Source organism: Psittacula echo (genome assembly GCF_963264785.1).
Source record: "Psittacula echo genome assembly, chromosome: 2".
NCBI lineage: Eukaryota > Metazoa > Chordata > Aves > Psittaciformes > Psittacidae > Psittacula > Psittacula echo.
Genome location: NC_137737.1, coordinates 3,860,635 through 3,878,718, shown reverse-complemented (window position 1 = coordinate 3,878,718; position 18,084 = coordinate 3,860,635). Strand labels below are relative to the sequence as shown.

General features: G+C 46.1%; 1 protein-coding gene across 1 annotated transcript; it reads left to right on the top strand.

Annotated features, from left to right (window-relative positions):
* The first annotated feature begins 1,329 nt into the window (after positions 1 to 1,329).
* RPL14 (ribosomal protein L14) lies at positions 1,330 to 4,596 on the top strand. Its single transcript, XM_080610344.1, has 6 exons — positions 1,330 to 1,387; positions 1,822 to 1,923; positions 2,547 to 2,641; positions 3,323 to 3,422; positions 3,810 to 3,863; positions 4,409 to 4,596. The coding sequence occupies exons 1-6, from the start codon at positions 1,385 to 1,387 to the stop codon at positions 4,574 to 4,576; spliced, it is 522 nt and encodes a 173-aa protein (XP_080466470.1). The 5' UTR covers positions 1,330 to 1,384; the 3' UTR covers positions 4,577 to 4,596.
* The last annotated feature ends 13,488 nt before the right edge of the window (positions 4,597 to 18,084 follow it).

Genomic DNA, 18,084 nt, shown 5'->3' with positions numbered 1-18,084 from the left:
CTGATGCTGCAGTAGACAGTGCTCTTTATCTCCAGATTCCATATTCTTAGCAAGGAATTAAAACCAAGCCACTCTTGTGACTTTTATTTTTTAAATATATACACACAACACACACAAACACATAAACTACTTTTAAACCCTGTTTTCAGTTAGGGACATCACCACCTTCTAGGGCTTCTTTCAGGTTCAGGGCCAGAATGCAGAGCTGAAAGTTTATGTGTCAAAGAGGAGTAGCAACTCCCAGTTAAGAGAGACAACTGATTGAGATGCAGATGCATTAGAGAAAAAACTGGGGGGCACTGGGAATCGGGATTCCCCTATGGGGAATAGAGATTGTCTAACATGAAAAACCACATCTATGGAGAAACAGCAGTAAATTAATCCACCAGGAGAATGAGATAAAAGATGAATTGCATAAGGCCACTGGTGAAGAGGCAAGGGGGGCAAAAGTGACAATTTCTTATAAAGCAATACCCAATGTTGGTGGAAGCAAGCAGCTACTTGTGCTGTGTGGTGTAATTCAGCACTGCCGGAATGGGTGAAAAGGACAGAACAGTAAGCAACATAAACTTCTGTAACCCATATGGGCAGGTTTTACTTGATTTTTAAGTTCAGTAATCATTTTAGGCACAAGGCGTGTTCACCTGGATGGCCATGAAGAGAGTGCATCACTCAGAGTGCCCACCTGTCCTGCGCTTGTCTCCGGAGCTCGGAGATAAAAGTGGTCATGAACAGAATGAATGCGCCTTTTGCTTGTTTCTAAACCAACTTTTCACCATCTACGGAGCCGACCCGTAACGCTGGATTTACCACATTCCGCATTTGCTCTGTTGTACCCAGCGTCCTGCCAGGCTGCACCCCCAAACGAGGGGCCGATTCTGCGCGGTGGTGCGAACAAACACCCATCCCCTCATTGAAACAAACGTCCCGTCTCCAACACGAGGACAACTGCAACAGACCACGTCGCAGCGCGTGGGTTGTTCTCTACCTGAGCTCAAACACAAGCTCACAGGCGGGCCTCTGGCTCTGCCGGCCTCAACGACACCGCGCCGCTGTCCGACGGTGAGGCGGAACCAAGCCGCCGGGCCGGGGCACCGAGGCTGCCCTCACTTCCCTGGAGCTCGGGGAGAACCGCAGCTTGCTGCCCGGGAGAGCGGGGCGGGCCCGCAGCCACACGCACTCCACGACCACCACCATCTCCTGCCCGCAACACACAAGGGCCCAGCAAGAAGGCAGCAGCCCTTATACTCCTACCCCCAGTACGCACGCACGCACGCACGCATGCACACCGTTACGCTACTCCGACGCATGCGCAGTGGCGGCTCCGGGTGGATTTCCGGGCGCTGCAGGGGAGCTCCTCCCTTTCTGCTCGCGGGCGGCCATCATGGTACGTGCGGCCGGCGCGGGCCTCCACGGTCCCGGCGGGCTCCCCCCGTCCTTTCCCCCTCTTCCTCTAGTGCCCTCCCGCTCCGCCTGTGTCTCCCTTCGCCTGGTTGAGCGGCTGGGCTCACGCATTCATTCCTCCGTGAGGGGGAGGCCGCTTCCGCCCCACGCGTGCTGGGCTGGGACCGAGCCCCGCGTGTGGGTGCGGATCGGGCAGGGCCGCAGGACAGTGCTCGGCTCACTGCTTCAGCCCCGCGCCTCTGCCTGCCCGCGGCCTCCAGCGGGGCCGGCTAAAAGCAGCTGTGGGAGTGTTACCGTGGGCCAGCGGCTCAGGCGGAGGGGGTTTGTGCGGTTCGAAAGCTTGGGAAGCTGCTTTAAAGGCTGTGAGGGCCTTGGGTCTGTTCTTGCCTAACTCCGGTCAATTCTCGTTGCTCTCAGGTGTTCAAACGCTTCGTCGAGATTGGCAGAGTTGCTTTCATTTCTTTCGGGCCTCATGCTGGCAAGCTGGTGGCCATTGTGGATGTTATTGACCAAAACAGGGTAAGCCATGAGTGCTCTACCTGTATTTTCTTCTTTCTGGCTTGAAAGAAGCTTGTACACTAAGACAGCTTGTAGATAGGTTTTTCAAAGAAATAAGCAATTGATAAAATGGAATTTAATAGTAATTTTCTATTTGAAACTTCCAGTAGCAAGCTTTTATCACTGGCGAGTGATGCATTCCCTTCTCTGCTGTTTCCTAGGAGTAGAAGTGGACAAGTGATGTCAGTTGGAGTGTAAAACTTATGAATGGAATGGCACTGATATATGTTTAAAGGAAACATTTGGGCTAGGGGACTCTCCTTGCTTAATGTTCAAAGAAAAAGGGGAAGAAAAAGAAAAGTGAAGTATATAATTTAAGTTCTATGTGGGATTTTATTTTTATGTCCAGTTTGTTGTGGGTTTTTTTCACCAAATACAAAAATTGGACCTTCAAAATTATTTTTGTAAAGCTTGGGGTGTGTATATAAGACTGAACTCCAGCTTTGTGTGCATGACATTTATTGTGATTTTGGACCATTGTTGTCAAGGTGCTATTCATAAAGTATTAGGAAGTTGCTGTCTAAATCAAGCATGAAGGGAAAGCGCTGGTCCAACATGCCCCCACATGTGTTTTCCTTTTTCAGGCACTGGTTGATGGCCCCTGCAGTGGTGTCAGGAGGCAGGCTATGCCTTTCAAGTGCATGCAGCTGACTGACTTTGTTCTCAAGTTCCCACACAGGTGAGTTGGTGGTGGTTTTTGACCTCTGTAACAAACTGTGCTGTCACTTGATTGAATTATTTGATCTGATGCTTGCTAAATCTAGAAGGTTCATACAACATGAAGTCAGTGGATTAACTGTGCACAGTAAACACTTGACAGGCTGTGTTATTGTAGTTGAATGCATTTAAGTTTGCATTATCAGTATTGGCTGATAGCTGCTGTGCAGGAGCAAAGGAAACAGCATGCTGGCCTAGGTAACTTGCAGATAGTTGTGGGGTGGACGGTGTGGGGGAAAGCAGTTGCAGTAAATACTGTGTGCATTTTCGCTTTTGCTACTGTTTGGGTCACCTTTAGACATTAAATGTATTCCTTGTGTACAGAACTGCACTGGAATTGCAGGAGTTCTTTTTAGCTTAGTTACTATATAAATTAATTTAAAATCAAGGATTGCTGCCTTTCTGACTCTGAAGCAGTGGTAGGAATAGTACCTCAGTATGCCTTTTGGAATCACTCATCTGTGAGCCCTAGCAAAGCATTTGCACACCAAAACGTTCATTGGGCCACAGAGATGTGGCATTGACTTTAAAGTGTCTGAAGTAATAGAGAAGGGTGATGTTGCATGGAATTTGATGGGACAGCATCAGAGAGAACCTTTTTTATAAAGCCTTTGAATACAATTTTGTGGCTGTTGTAATGCAGTGCTCGTCAGAAGTGTGTGCGACGTGCCTGGGAGAAGGAGAATATAAATGAAAAATGGGCAGCGACAAGATGGGCGAAGAAGATCGAAGCCCGAGAAAAGGTACAGTCTTTCACTGGATGCATAAGAGACATTGTGCTGCCTCTTTCTACTTACTAAAATCAGGTTGAATCTAATAAACTATGTGTATTTTCAGTTGCAGGCTAAGATTAAAGATAGACGAGGCATAGATGTGTAGTTGTTGCTACCTATTGGCTTCAACCTTTGTAGTTTAACAGTAGATATGGTTTTGTTAAGTCATTTCTATAATCACCTCTCTTCCTGCACCATTGCTTCCCAGCAAAGGCCTTAAATAGTGAACTAGTTCCAGATGTGTGGGTAAACCTAATTGGAAATGGTCAGGGTTACTTGTGGAATGTTTTGAAACACTGAGTTTTACTACTTGTGTATGAGTATGTCAGAGCTTCATGACTGATTCTTTTCAAACAGAAAGCCAAAATGACTGACTTTGATCGCTACAAGGTTATGAAAGCAAAGAAAATGGTAAGTGTTGGAGTGTTGCTTTTTTATTGCTTGTAGCTTTCACTATATAGAGTCAAATACAGATGCTGGGAGCCTTACTTTCATAGCTGGCTTGGGTTATGGAGTGGCACAAAGTATGTGAATCATTGAATTTTTCATGCTACTGTAGGCTTCTCTTCACTGTTTGGTCACACTTGAACCCATGTGATCTGTGTGTCAGTCCCCCAGGTTATAGCTGAGGAAGGAATTACCTGATGATGAAATCGGGTACTCTTGATGAGTTGCTGTTAGTATTTCATTCTATATGCATAAAATACTGGGATGCCCAAGTTACCAGCCAGAATGATGTCAACCATTTATCAGAACAGTTTTAGATTTTTTAGATTTTTGACATTTTAAATGTAACACATGGTAAATTTTTTGACTATAAAATATAAATAAAATTGGTTAACAAAGGGTGATTATAAAAAAGGACAGAATCTGAAAGCATAGGCTTTAAATTAAGGCATATTTGAGTCATTGCTGTTTTCATTCTGATGGATGGTGAATATTTTCTTTTTTTACAGAGAAACAGGATCATCAAGCATGAAATGAAGAAGCTCCAGAAGTTGGCTTCTCAAAAGGGCAAGAAGCCAGAGAAGGCGCCAAAGCCAGAGAAGGCATCAAAGGCAGAAAAGGCACCAAAGCCACAGAAGGCACAGAAGCAGGAGAAGGCGCAGAAGGCACAGAAATAAAATGAACTTCCAGTTGTGTATGACTTTGTGTCTTCTGATTCTTTAAAATTAACAAATGGTTTAACATCTGTTTTTAGATTTTAATAAGTTCACTTTTGCATTTGACCAAGAATTGTTGTCTGTCTCATTTATTAATAATGTCCCAGTGTTGGGTTCTAGTGGTTTCCAGGAGTGTGCAGAAATGTTTCTGTCACATTCTGTGACACTGACCATTCGGACTGTGCTGAGTCCTCTATACCTAAAGCCAGTTGAACTGTTTGCATACCGAGTTAGTTGTCCAGATCCTGACATTTTAAAGCAGCCTGTTATTGAAATAGTTGGGAATGTACAGGATTACTTGCACTGCCTTGAGTATGAAAGGTGAGAAATAATCACCCTCATTTTTTCTGTATAAGGCATAAACTGAAAGGATGTGTTCTGGTTAGAACTGAAGTCAGTCAGTGTTTGAAAGACTGACATGTTGCTGTTCAAATGCTTTAAATGACTCCCATGTTTAAAAAAACCCAAGCCTTCTACCACTGTTCAAGTACTGACGTGGAATACTTGCATCAGATGTCGAACACCACAGTAGTCCTGTAAGTACAGCTGCAATAATTAGTAGTTACAGTTAATAATTATTAACAAGATGGGAATTGGTGACTTGTGGTTAAGCGTGCTTGTTTTTTAGAATGGTTGCAAGATAAAGAGTTTATGTTAAGACCTGAGTCTAATTACAATTAGGCAGCATATAATTCCTGCTTTTTAGTCAAAATTAAGTAAAAGGGGGCATGACCTAAAACTTACTCAATCCATTTGAAGCGCTGAAGTGCTTTGCACTATAAAATGCTTCCATGTCTTAATGTTATAATCCAGCTTTTCCTGTGTTTTCTCCTGTGCAGTTTATTGCCAGGGGTTATGTGTTCTTCATTTTGAGGGAAGAAGTAGTGGAAGTCTTGAGATCTCTGGTAATTGAAAAGCAGATTATTTTTATAATATAAAATGGAGGAGGGAGAATATACATTTTAAAAACAAATACATAATAAAGTATATATTATATAATATACTGATAATCATGTGCTTTAAGTAGTTAATGGCTAGTGCTGCGTATTTCAGCCAGAATTGGCCATCTGCATGCTGAAACACTTCAAACCATATAATGTTGTTGAGCTATTTGCATGCCCTTGGAAATTGAGTTGATATGACCATGGTTGATCTGAATGGCTAGAACAACTGAGGAAAAAAAATCAAATTATGCAAATTGAGATTAAAACCCATGTTCAGGCATTGGGATCCTGATTTTAAATTGGATTTTAAAGTGATTAAATCCACATACGCTGAAACTTAACTGGAAAGGAACTTGAAAAGTGTATCAACCTGGAGGTCCTTTAAAGTGAAAGATTTGTACTTTAGGGTTGTTTGGGTTTTTTTTCGTGTGCTACTATTAAGCTCAGTTGTGTAAGACAGGGGGAAGATTGGTAATGGTGCCTGTAGAGGAACTGCCTTCAGTCGTAATGAGCTCACAAATGCTGTTTCTACATTATTTGCTCGTTTTTTAAAGGTACTTGCTTCCAAAGGGTAACTGGCTGTGACTGCAGCAATTTATCCTGTTTTCATTCCCACTAGAACCGCTTGGCAGCCTCTGAGTTATCCAAAACATTTCTGTGATACAGTGTGTGCTGTAACCTGCTGTGCTGCTTGGCAGTTCCTCAACAGGAACCTTATAATAGTACAAAAGATAGATGCAGGTTGTGTCTGCTCTAGCAGTGCACAGTGGAAGTGGGTGCACTGTGGGAGGGCAGCATTAAAAATGATGGCCCTGTTAGGGAGAGCAAGTGTTATGTGCCTTAGAAGAAAACTTGTCTGCCATCAAGTGCTGTGAAAGCACTAGTTTTTTACGGTTTGGAGGAAAGGGGAGAAGACTTGACAGTAGGATATATACTGGTCTTTGGTACTTGTGCTGTGTCTTTCAGACAGCATATTCCATGTGAGCAGCATCTGGTGCTCCTCTTAGCAACTCATAAAACCTTCTGTGGCTCTGTATCGATGGTAGCCCACCTTCCTTTCAATCCACGAGTGTTGTGCCATCTGTGCTGCTTTGTCCTCTCTTTAAAGCTATGGGGATAGAGAAATCTACCCTTAGTTCAGTTTTGTTTCTGAAGGTTGCCACACGATGGCAACGTTAGATCTTCATAAGGTTGTTCCTAAGACCCAGACCAGGCAAGCTGCCTGCAAGTGACAGTGCCAAACAAAGGGGATGGCACACACATTTGAGAGCCATGGATGTGCTAATCCAGGTCTTTGTTTTGCCTTTAGTTGGCTAAGATGTAAGGGTTTAGTTGACTAAGGGTGTACTTCTTTACTTTGTGGAGCTGAGTGTAAAGAAAAAAGATCTGTTTAGAAAAAGCTTAAAGTAAGTCCCAGTGTTGATTTTCTCAGTTTATTTCACGTAATGGGGCTTGCTGGGGGCAAAGGGGGGAATGTACCCTACCCCAGATATCCTGAGATCAGCAGATGGTTGCTGTGCTTCCTAAACTGATACCACTAGTCTGCAAACACAGTCCTAACCTCTGTGCCATTATGTCTGGGAGACATGAGCAATCCTAGGAGTAGGATTGGACCCTTAGCATAATCTGTAGTTAAAAAGTGTAAAATCTACTGCTACTGTGAAGCAAGTTGCAGTTCTGGGCCAAGTGATTTGCAAGTAATGCATATTTGGTTTTCTTCATCAAAAAGGTTTTACTTAAGTGCTTTTGTTCTCGTCTAAACATGTCTATTGCTGTGTGTGGCATCTGAATAGGTTTTAACTTTGTTTTGGAGATGTAATAGTCTTGCAAGAGGAATCTCTGGATTTACTGATCTTCCTGGTTTTCAGATACCAGTGTTCAGACTGTCCTTCAGTCGAGGTTTGCTTGGTGACCATAATGTTTCAAGCAATTTGGTCTTGTAGCTGCCTATATATTAATAGTATGTAATGCTGTCCACTCTGAACTACTTCTGTGCCGCTGATGCTGACATGGGCTTATGGCTGGTCTGGAGTACAGCTGGATTCCCTAATTTATTTTGTCTTACTTGTAATGCTCTTTAAATGTTTCCAGCCCTGTATGCTTCTCTTCTTTCCCCCTGCCACTGTGAGATGGTGTCTCTGAAAACTCCACGCGCCTGCTTTTCATGGAGATGAGAAGGTGCCGGTTTCTACTCACAGCATTATTCGTGTACGAGTAAGTACAGCTTACAAGCAGGAAGTGGTAACTGGAGCAGATTATGGGGAATGCTGTGTGGTTTGGGCTTTGCTGGTTTCAGGTCTTCAGCTTTTGGTTCCTCCTTTGTATAATCCATTTTTTCTTTTTTGTTTAATTTGGAAATAGATTTTATTACTGTTTCGAGCTTGAAGTCGCATATACTATTGTTGTAATCTGGTACTTTTGAGTTTATACTGGGATTTCCTTCTCTGAAGCAGAAAACGTACCTGTTTCAGCACTGCATGCTTAGTTGTGCTGAAGTACCACAACCCCTGTCCTTACCTTGGTACAGCAGTGGCCCTATGGATACTGGCGATGTACCCACACCTTCTCCTTTTTTTTCCCTGAACTCATAAAAGGCTTTGTTCTTGGATGCTGTGCAACCTCCACTTCATACTGTTCACAAGTGTGAGTTTGGCTCAACCTTCACTTTGTGCACCTGACCCCTGTGTCATATTTTAAATAAATGAGGAGTTGGTCATGTTTTCCTCACCTCACATTCAATGATCATGAGCCAACCTGAGTGGTCTCCAGGTAAGTCTTTGTAGCAACCTCTCCTTCCTCTTCCAAAAGCTTTCAGATCACTATGTGCATCTGAACTAGAGAACTCTTCTACCTGCAGTCAGCTATTTGTGCTGATCACCAGCCTAAAAATTACACCATTGCTACCAGCAGAGAGCCACTTCCTCCTTCATGAGCTGCATTGACCTAGTTCTTATTATAGAAGAAGCATTTTTTAGCATTTCCCCAGTGGTCTTCTTGTTTGAGGCTATTTTCCAGGATATTTTGTTCTGTCACTGTTCGGGAGCATCATTCCTTCTATACTGTGAGGAGAGGCCCTGACCTGCCGTTGTGGTCCTCAGCAGGGCTGAGCTCTTCCCTCACATCTGCTTTGGGCTGCTCATGGAGCATGGGTGGTGTTCTGGGGCAGTGTGCTGCTGATAAAGGTTTCTATGGCAGGATCTCATCAGGACGCTCTGCTTTGATGAAAATTCTGGGTGCTTTGAAAAAGTAATGGTGTTCATATTTAAACATGAAAGAACATTGTCTTTGAGATCAGCTGTCCTTTACCTAAGGACACACATTGGGAGGGCGCAACATACAAATACTTTCTCAGCAGTCAAGATGTTTTAGAGGCACTGTTTGAACCTCGTATTTACAAAAGCCATTAAACCAAAGAAAGGACCATCGCTTAGCTATGTTAACTGCAATCAGATACTATATTAAGGTGATCTAAAGAAAGGATGGGAAATAGACTTGTGGGCTTTTTCCTTCTTCTCTTCCTCCCTGGAGCCCCTAAATAACTTTTAAAAGGGATTTTTCTTTTCTGTGTTGGTTCTTTATCTTTTTCTTTCTACTGCTTGTCTCATTTGCATTGCACATACTGAGTCTTGGCTCATCCGGGAAGTCTCTGTGGATAATGGGGAAAAAATCAGAGAGTTTATGGCACAGTGAAGTAAATTAAGTCTGACTAGCTGAAAGTGGCATCATTTTTGCTCTGGTTGCTCAAAGCCTTTTCAAGGTCCAGGGAGAGGCTGGCAGGCTGCAGCTGTTGACAGGTCCTCATCCCAGATTTAAGCAGGCTTCCTCAGCTCCCAGCCGCCTCAATGTGACCTTGGAAGGGAAGATGTGCATGCAGTGGATATGCCTGGCAGTGCCACTGTTGTGCTGGAGTGGGAATCAAGTGTCAGGGCACAAGGGATAGAAACCAGGAGATGTGAGGGCTGATGTGCTTCTCCAGCTCATAGGTTCACCAAAAGCGGGGCATGGTCCCTGTCATGGCACAGTCCTCTGGCTCCTTTCATTCTCCCCTGCTCACTGGGTGGTTTTGGGTTGCTCTTCAGAAGGCAACACCATGCGTAGATCAGTTGCCAGGTAGGAATGACCACTTGGCTGTGGCTGCACTGGCTTCTCATTGGCACTGGACTGCACTAGACTGTGCCAGCATTCCCGTTGGGAGCATAAGCAGTGCCTTGCCGGGTCAGACCAGGGATCCCTTTACCCCCAGCCTGGGTGTCTGGCACTGTGTAGGGAGAGGACGTTAGTTTAGTCCCTCCTCTTGCAGTTCCCCAGCATCTACAGTAGCAGGATTATGGGTGCTAAAAGATAAGCCCCTGCCCATTCCTCTTAGTACATCTTTTACATCTACTGTCTGTGAATTTGTTCAATCTTTTGAGCCTCCTCATGCTACCTCCCTCCAAAATCTTGTAGTAACATGGTCCAGAAATTGGCTGCTGCTGTGTAGAAAACTGCTCTGTTTAGTGTTTTAAATCAGCCTCCTTCCATAAGAACTAACCAATGTTAGGGACAGGAGCTACTATTCAGCCCCGTGACACTGTGTGACATCCCTACCAGCTGTAAACTTGAAGGTGAAAAGGAGTCCATGGAAAAGAGGTGAGTTACAGTGAGTCCTCGTTCAGAGCGCTGTGACTTAGTGTTTGAAGGACCATCAGAGTCACAATTAAATGTCAATGTGGGCAATTGTGTCATAGAACAATTATTCCAGTAGGACACTTAAAAGCATCCGCATGCTGCATAGTGCACAATGCTTTCTTGCATCCTATAGCAAATTTGAGGTTGTGGGCAGAAGGAAGTACCAATGCTGTGTCACAGGATGAGAGTGCCGAGGATCACAGGCACTGCCAATAGCCCTGGGGCACTCATCAGGCAGGAAATTCAGTGTCCTGATGATCCTTGGAGGTTGACCTACAGCTTGGAGCAAGGTGGCCCCTGACAATGTGACCTTTCTGACCATTTTACTCAAAGCCTTCAAGGAGTTTAGCTCCAGGGCTATTTCCTTGTATCATAAGGAGATGATACAAAGCAGTCCCTGGGAGAATGGAAAGGACGAATGCTCCAAGCCTTCAAGTTTCCCTCTCTCCCCTCCAGCACTGTTCCATGGGGTTCCCAGCCCACTCCCTCTCCTGTCTGGAAGTTCACAGAACTCGATTCCTCTGATTATTAGGAACTTTCTAATTGTCAACCCAAATTTATCCATGACCAATTTATAGCCAGGAGGCTTCACTTCTTGCTTCTGTAACCGCAGGGCTGTCAGGAAAGATTCATGAAGCCCATATGTTGGTCAGGCCCTTTTTGCAGCAGCCACAATTCAAAGCTTTCAGATTAAATACTGCCTGATGACTCCATGCATTAATGCATACATTTTTCTCCCATCCTACTCTCATGGTGACAAAGGACTTTCCCTAATGCAGAGGTATATATACACAGCCAATACAGTGTCTCTGTGTACCCAACTCAAGCATATGTCACTGACTCCTTCCAGGAAAAGGAACAGATTGCTTCTGTCTTGTTTTCTCTTTTTTGGGGGGAGGGAAATGTTCTGTGCATCAGCTTGTGTTCATTTCTGTCTTGTTTCTTTGTGCCTGATCCTGTAGGTTAGAGCTGGATGTCTGCTGAGATGCTTCGAGGGAAATCAAGTCATAGTTCAGCCTGATGCCCCCCAGGCTTGGGACACTGGTGCAGTGAATCCAGGAGGGCAGGCTCTGCCCCCAGCATCTGGCCTGTTCACGTGCAGAGGTAGGAAGTGAGGTTTCTGTCCCTGGGAAGGTCTCAGAGAGAGCCACAGTCATGCTCTGCAGGGAGCCAGGGCACGCAGCACCCATGCAAACTGCTTCAGTCTCATTCTAACACCGGCTGCGCTGCTCTGCGTTCCTGCCTAGCTCCATCCATGCTCCCTTTCAGGCTTCCTTAAAGTTACCCCACTGCAGTTTTAAGCCATGCTCAGTGTGGACTGTACAGGGAAAGCTTTGTTCACCCTGCCCCTGCCTTTGAGGTGCAGACCCCCACTGCGGCTCCTTGCCTCTCCTAAAGCACCTCTGAGTAAGATGAGCTTGAACAGCTCTTGTTCAGGAGATCAAGGGAGTGAGCCAAGCAGCTCTCTGAATCACCATTGCTGATTCTTAGCCCCTCTAAGCCCAAATAATTAGAGCAACTGTTCAGGATATCCTTTTTCTGTGATGCTGTACGGTTCCCAGTATTCCCAGGCTTGTCTGTGGCTTTTCCTAACAACCTTCTGTGATGTGGTATCACGGATGGATGGCTAAAACAAAGTCCTCATCAAGAAGGAGTTGAAAAGTGTAACGATTACCAGCTAATGTGGTTTCATGGTCAAACTCGTTACCTTCCTGAGACCACAGCATCTGTGCTGGCAGGGCACATTTGGGTGTCTCCAAGGAAACGGGCACAGCACCATATGCCAGTTGGATTTTGAAGATGGTATCATTTAGAGGGCTTTACATACGAGATGAGAAACTGTGTCAACAATAGATCTCAACACGAGAAATCAGTGCTAAAGCTTTTTTATGCTGAGGGGTGGAATTGTTCTTCATCCAACATGCAGTATTTTTAAACAGTGACCAAGGTAAGGATACACAGACACACGCATGCATTTAATTGCTAAAGTTTGCAGATGGTGCAGGATTAGTGGGATAGTAAATAAGAGAGATCTGAATCCCTGGATTTACATGGTGACGGTCCAAGAAAAATGGTGTTTCTGACTCATCTGAGTGCTGGGGTTTGTATCTAGAAGGGCGATTCATAGTATCACAGCCTGGTTTGGGTTGGAAGTGACATTAAAGCTCATCCAGTTCCATGGGCAGGGACACCTTCCTCTAGACCAGGTTGCTCCAAGCCCTGTCCAGCCTGGCCTTGAACACTGCCAGGGATGGGGCAGCCACAGCTTCTCTGTCACTTGTCACTGGCCTCCATGTGGACATCAAGCCACTGACCTCAGCTCTCTGAGTGCGACCTTCCAGGTAATTCCTTATCCACCGTGTGGTCCATCTTCCATCTGTCAAATCCATCCTTTGGGGATGCAGAGCGGTCACAAAGGCTGCCTTTTCCTGGGGGAGCAGGCCAGGAAATAGTTGTTTCTCTAATAACACAGCAAATGTCTTGGGCATGGGCCATGGGTGGTAAAAGCTGCTTCTGGCTGAAGGTGGGAGAGCTTTAAAAATAGCCCTGAGAAATTATGGAATGAAAAGAAAACCCTAAGTCATTTGAATCATCACAGTTCATGTCCTGCAAAACGACGCTGTGGTCTGCCAAGCCATCCAGATTCCTAGCATGTATCTAAAATGTAAGCTGGAGGAATGAGTAATCACCTCTGAAGGCCTTAATGACTCTTTGAACCTTCCTCCATCTACTTGTGTTTGAGTCATGATAGCGAAGAGGATACAATAGGTATTTGTGGGAGGCATGAAGCCGGTGTGCTCAGGGAACATGTGGTTGCTCTGCGGATGTTACTGTTTTCTCTGGCATCTTAAATGCTGCTTATAAAGGATTTCTGTCCCTTCGAGATGTGACCCCTGCCTTTTGTCTCGAGTCAGACAAACGGTGACAAAAGCATTCTGGCAGCATTAATTTATTCTAATTACTGGATTGGGGGTGTGCAGCTTCTTCAGTGCATTTATGAGCATTCAGAGCGTTCCATAAGTGACCTGGGTGGGCTCATTTCCATGTGAACAATGAGGGAAAACAGATGCAAGAGTCTGTTCCCACACACAGCACATTGAAAGAAATCACCAACGTCCAGCATTTTCTCTACATTAAGGACTTGGGGCTTGTCCCTTTCAGAGACAGCAGCTGGGGAATTGTGGAATGGATACATAGGTTGGAACTGGATGATCTTAAGGTCCTTTCCAACCCTAACTATTCTGTGATTCTATGTCAACACTCCTAAACCAGAAACAAAACTCAATTCTGCAATTCATCTGCTTCTCAGCATCTTCTGGGTACCACACTCAGACCCACAGCGCTGAGCAAGAGCCCAGCTCTCTTCCCCATTCTGTTTGATCCCTATAGCCTTCATTTCCCATCTTTTTCACAGCTGCTGCAAAGGAAGGCTGAAGTATCAGGATCCGCTCTACAGCCTATTCCATAGTAATTTTGTGGAGGCCCATTACCAACAGATTTGAGATGGAGGCCGGGAGTGGTGGGAAGAAAGGCTTTCTGAGCAGTTCATTTGTAATCGGTGGTTGATAGGCAGTGATTTATCTGGATGGGGTTTGCTTGTCAGAAATCCATTCCAGTTTATGATTTTCTTTGAATATATGAAAAGTCATATTCATTCGGCCCCAGACCCATTAGTACCTCACACTTTTCTACAAGGGAGGGGAAAAAAAACCCTTCAGCATTACTTTCTTAGAGGCAGAAGAGCCTTCTTTTCTCTTGAAATCTGTCCACTTTCCACTGCCTGTCTTCAGCCCTCAAGAGAGAAACGAATGCAGAGCCACTGGGTCAGAAAGGGAAAGAAAAAAAACAGGTTTTGGGAAAAAAAAAAACCAAACCAAAAACCGAATTAACCTATTTCCATCCTTCTGCAACAGGTATGCCTTTAGGAGGGCAAGCACAGGGAAAGGCAAGTCAGGCTTATGAAATGGAGATGGGGTTATACCAGAAGCTTTTGTTAATGGCTGTAGTGGTGCATTTTGGGGAGCACAGAGGTCCCTCTGCTGACGTGGGTACACCAGATCCCATGGCCACCTTTGATCTCCATCGGTTTTCCTGGGCTCTGCCCCTCTACTGCTTCTCCCTGAAGGAAACATCTCAGCTCTCTACTTCAAAGGTCTTGCTCCTGGCTAAGCTGGGTTTGCCTGGTGATACCAGTGAACTGAGGAGCTACCTGCATGGTCCAGCATGAGCCCCAGGGGAGACCCCCTTGCTGCTGCCTCCCTGTGCCTTGCAACAGGAGTAAACCAGCTTTTCCTCGTGCCTATGTGCAAGGTGAGAGGGAGCAGGCTTGAGAGAGCCTTAATATTGGAAATTGTAGCTTACCTGGCCTGAGACCTTTGTGTAAGATGGAACTGGTTTGGAGGTTGTATTTTGCCTGTAAGCTGGGTGTAGTCCCACCTCCCTGCTCTCCTCTGTCTCCCTTTGCTACCTACATTGCATGGTAGTTTCTTGGAGCTTGGACCAACCCTTCTCCTGCAGAGATGGCGTCGATAGGATCCAAGGACCAGCCCCAGTGAAAATGAGGGAAACCTCAGGGATTTCTTCATGTGAGAGTGAGCTTCCTTTGTTTTGAGCTGTACGAATAGCTGTGAGAACATGAGTAGAAGCAGTCAGGAGGTAGAAAACTAAAAAGAGAGGAAAAGCTGTTTCCACTCTTCAGGTAATCACTGCTTTTCCATAATGAAGTAGCAGGGATGGGGGCCGGAGCTGTGCTGGTGAGCTCAGGTACAATGTAGGCATGACTTTATAGATTTAGCAGGGGCTTCCTGGCCCTCCTCAGGAAACAGGTTCATAATGTGCTTGATTCTTAGGTCTTGCTGCCTTTTTAATCTGATTTTTGCACTGTGAATGTCATTTAAAGAAACTTCTTCAGGAGAAGGAGGGGCAAAATGCAGTTGAGATTTCAAAATGCTGAGATGGAAGCATTTGTTTCGAGTCTCAGTGGGTTCATCATAATGGTTTGGCCACTGATCCCTTAAATCTGCCTCCCACAGCAGCCATCCATGGCTGTATCTGATGGCAAAGCCCTCAAATGTCAGGCGTGCATTTCAAGCAGTTATTGTATGGAGAGGCAACACAGGGAGAGCAGCCAGAGCGCCTGGCCTGTCAGTCAAAGCTCGCGATGCTGCTGCCCGGCAGCAATCATTTTGACAGAAAATTGCATATAAATTGGAGCATTTCAAACTTAAGAAAGGGAGATGGAAGCAAACGCTTCCGAGGTGCCACCAAGGAGTTGTGATGTGCAGGGTTCAGCCTCAGGAGCCCTGCAGGTCCCTCCTCCTCGACTGCCACCGACTCAACAGCCATGGGCTTGGTCCATCTGTGCACTGAGGATAACACCAGGTTATTGCTGACTACCTAATGTCACTAATTCTGTTAGAAATGTTAGGTTATTGGCTGCCCTGGAGGACTGCCTTCAGGGAAAATGTTTTGACATAGAACCATGGAATAGTTAGGGTTGGAAAGGACCTTAAGATCATCCTGTTCCAACCCGCCTGCCATGGGCAGGGACACCTCACAGTAAACCATGTCACCCAAGGCTCTGTCCAACCTGGCCTTGAACACTGCCAGGGATGGAGCATTTACCAACATGTCCAATGCTGGTGTGCCCACGACAGCCGGGGGGGCCAGGGAGCTTGGCAGCAGCGATGGGCAGATGCAGGGCTTGGTTTCCATACCATTTCCTCATGCCCAAGGGTGGTGTAAAGAGGGGCATGCTGAAGCTGAAATCAGACTCACTGCTTTTGTGTGTAACCTTAATTGCACTTCTTAGCTATAGCTTTGAGTAGCAATGAAAGGGGTTGGGAGATGTACCATATTAAACATAACATGCACTCAACGAAGCCAGGCACTGGTTGAGGTGGTTGCACAGGTCGGAGAGCTGGAAACCCACCACATCTGAGATGGAGGGTTTCCTCCTGTCCCCAGCCTGGGCTGATGGGAGCTGAAATCACTGTCCGGCTGGGGCAGTTGATGGCGTTGTTAGCGTCAGGACAAACGCATAACCACCGGAATGGTTATATGAGGTGCGTTATTGCGGCGCCGGGAACCAGGGGTACGCACCCAAATCTAATTCCAACCTCGTCACATCACGTTCGCAATTTATACCTTAAAAGTTTTGCAATTAATGCGTATTCAACGTAGGTTGCTACATTAGCTAATACATATGCATCAGGGATTGCTTCATCAGTCCATTACCATCAGCCTCTTCTGCGCTTGCGCAGCCCTCTCTGGTGGTCGTCCTGATGAAGTAAGAAGTCTTCCTCACTCTGTCCTTTTCACCTTTCCGTTCTTTGGACGGGCCCCAACCATTATGTGGACACAACATTCTCTTATCTTCACTTGGCTGCCTCTGGTATGCTTTTCTGGCTGTCTTAAGCTCAGGTTCTGCTTGGGTAGAGCCCCACAGTACATTCTTTCCTATATCCCCTTTGCCATATATGGTTATGTTAGTTTCTATTGCTAAGGCTACCATTGTGGTGTTTGGTTATAGAGTAACTAAGATACAGAACAGCAAAGTTACAACATTTTAACATATATATAAAGGCCTTCTATTGATTTACAAACTTTTCAAATATAATCACTTCTATCACTCTATATGATTATTTTTAACATAAAATTTCACCTTTTTCTAACAGCCTCACCATCTCCAGGGAGTGATGGGTTTTGCTTGGCTACAGCCCTGGGCTGGCAGGGGAAGGTTATATGAAAACTAAATGCTTTGCAGCCCGGCAGCTGCCTGTATGCCCCGCTTGGCCATGGAGGGCTGATGGAATGCGTTGCTTTCCAAAGTGATGCCTCCAGCCCCTCTTCTCCCAGAAGTCTGAGGAAATGGCATTCAGGATGCATGCTATAACTGGGTACTGGGGTGGGGGGAGCTGCACTGGCCAAGCACTGCAGGTCACGGCTGTCCTTCCTGCCCTGGAAAAGCAGTCACCTGAGCACCCTAAAAATGGCTTTAACACATGGATGCCTTTTAAGCAGGTAAGAGATCTCCCAGGCACCGATGTGGTGCAGCAATTTGCTGGGCTGCTATGAAAGGCAAAGCAAAGTTAACAAAACCCTGCAAAAGGTATTTATTTTCTCCGGCACCCGTGAGCAGAGCTGTGATTTGCTTTCCCAGCTCGGGGGCCGTCGTGATCCCTGGGGTTGTGCCTGTCCCTCTGCTTGTCTGACACTGGGTCAGTGTGAGCAGATCGGCATGTCTGCCTCCATCTGCCTTTACCTGTGCCCCCTGGCTCAAACCAGCCCTCGGGATTGGAAAACGATGGAGAAAAAAAGCATGAAGAAGGGCTTTTATTGTGAAAAAGAGACTCCTCAAGCGCCCGTTCCCCCCTTCCCAGCCTCCCCGCTCCCCTCCCCACAGGGAGGTGGGTCTGGGATGAAACAGAGTTTGAAAACTCGCAGCTGAAGTGTGCGGGGTGTGCGCACTGCCTGCATGTCAGTGTCGTGGCAGGAGCAGCAGCGCAGAGTGGGGCAGCAGGGATTGCGGAGAGCGGTGGGGAGCACCCTTGGGTGACAGCCCCTTGCCATGGTTAATGGCTTGGGGAGAGGAGGCCGATGAGCTGCTGCGGGATTTATTGTCCTCATTATTGCTGCTTTTGGAAGGTTTGTATTTTGGGGGGGGTCCCGGTGCCCCATGGCAGCGCCACAGGCGGCTGGTGCCCAGCTCAGGAGGTGACCGCGTGCCCGTGAAGCACACGAGGAGCAACGCGTCGGCTGGTGCTGCGAGACATGGTAGGATCGAGGGGTTTCCTTGGCAAGCTGGCGGTGGGAGGTGATGCTGGGTCTGCTCAGGGACAGCAACCCCGTGGGATG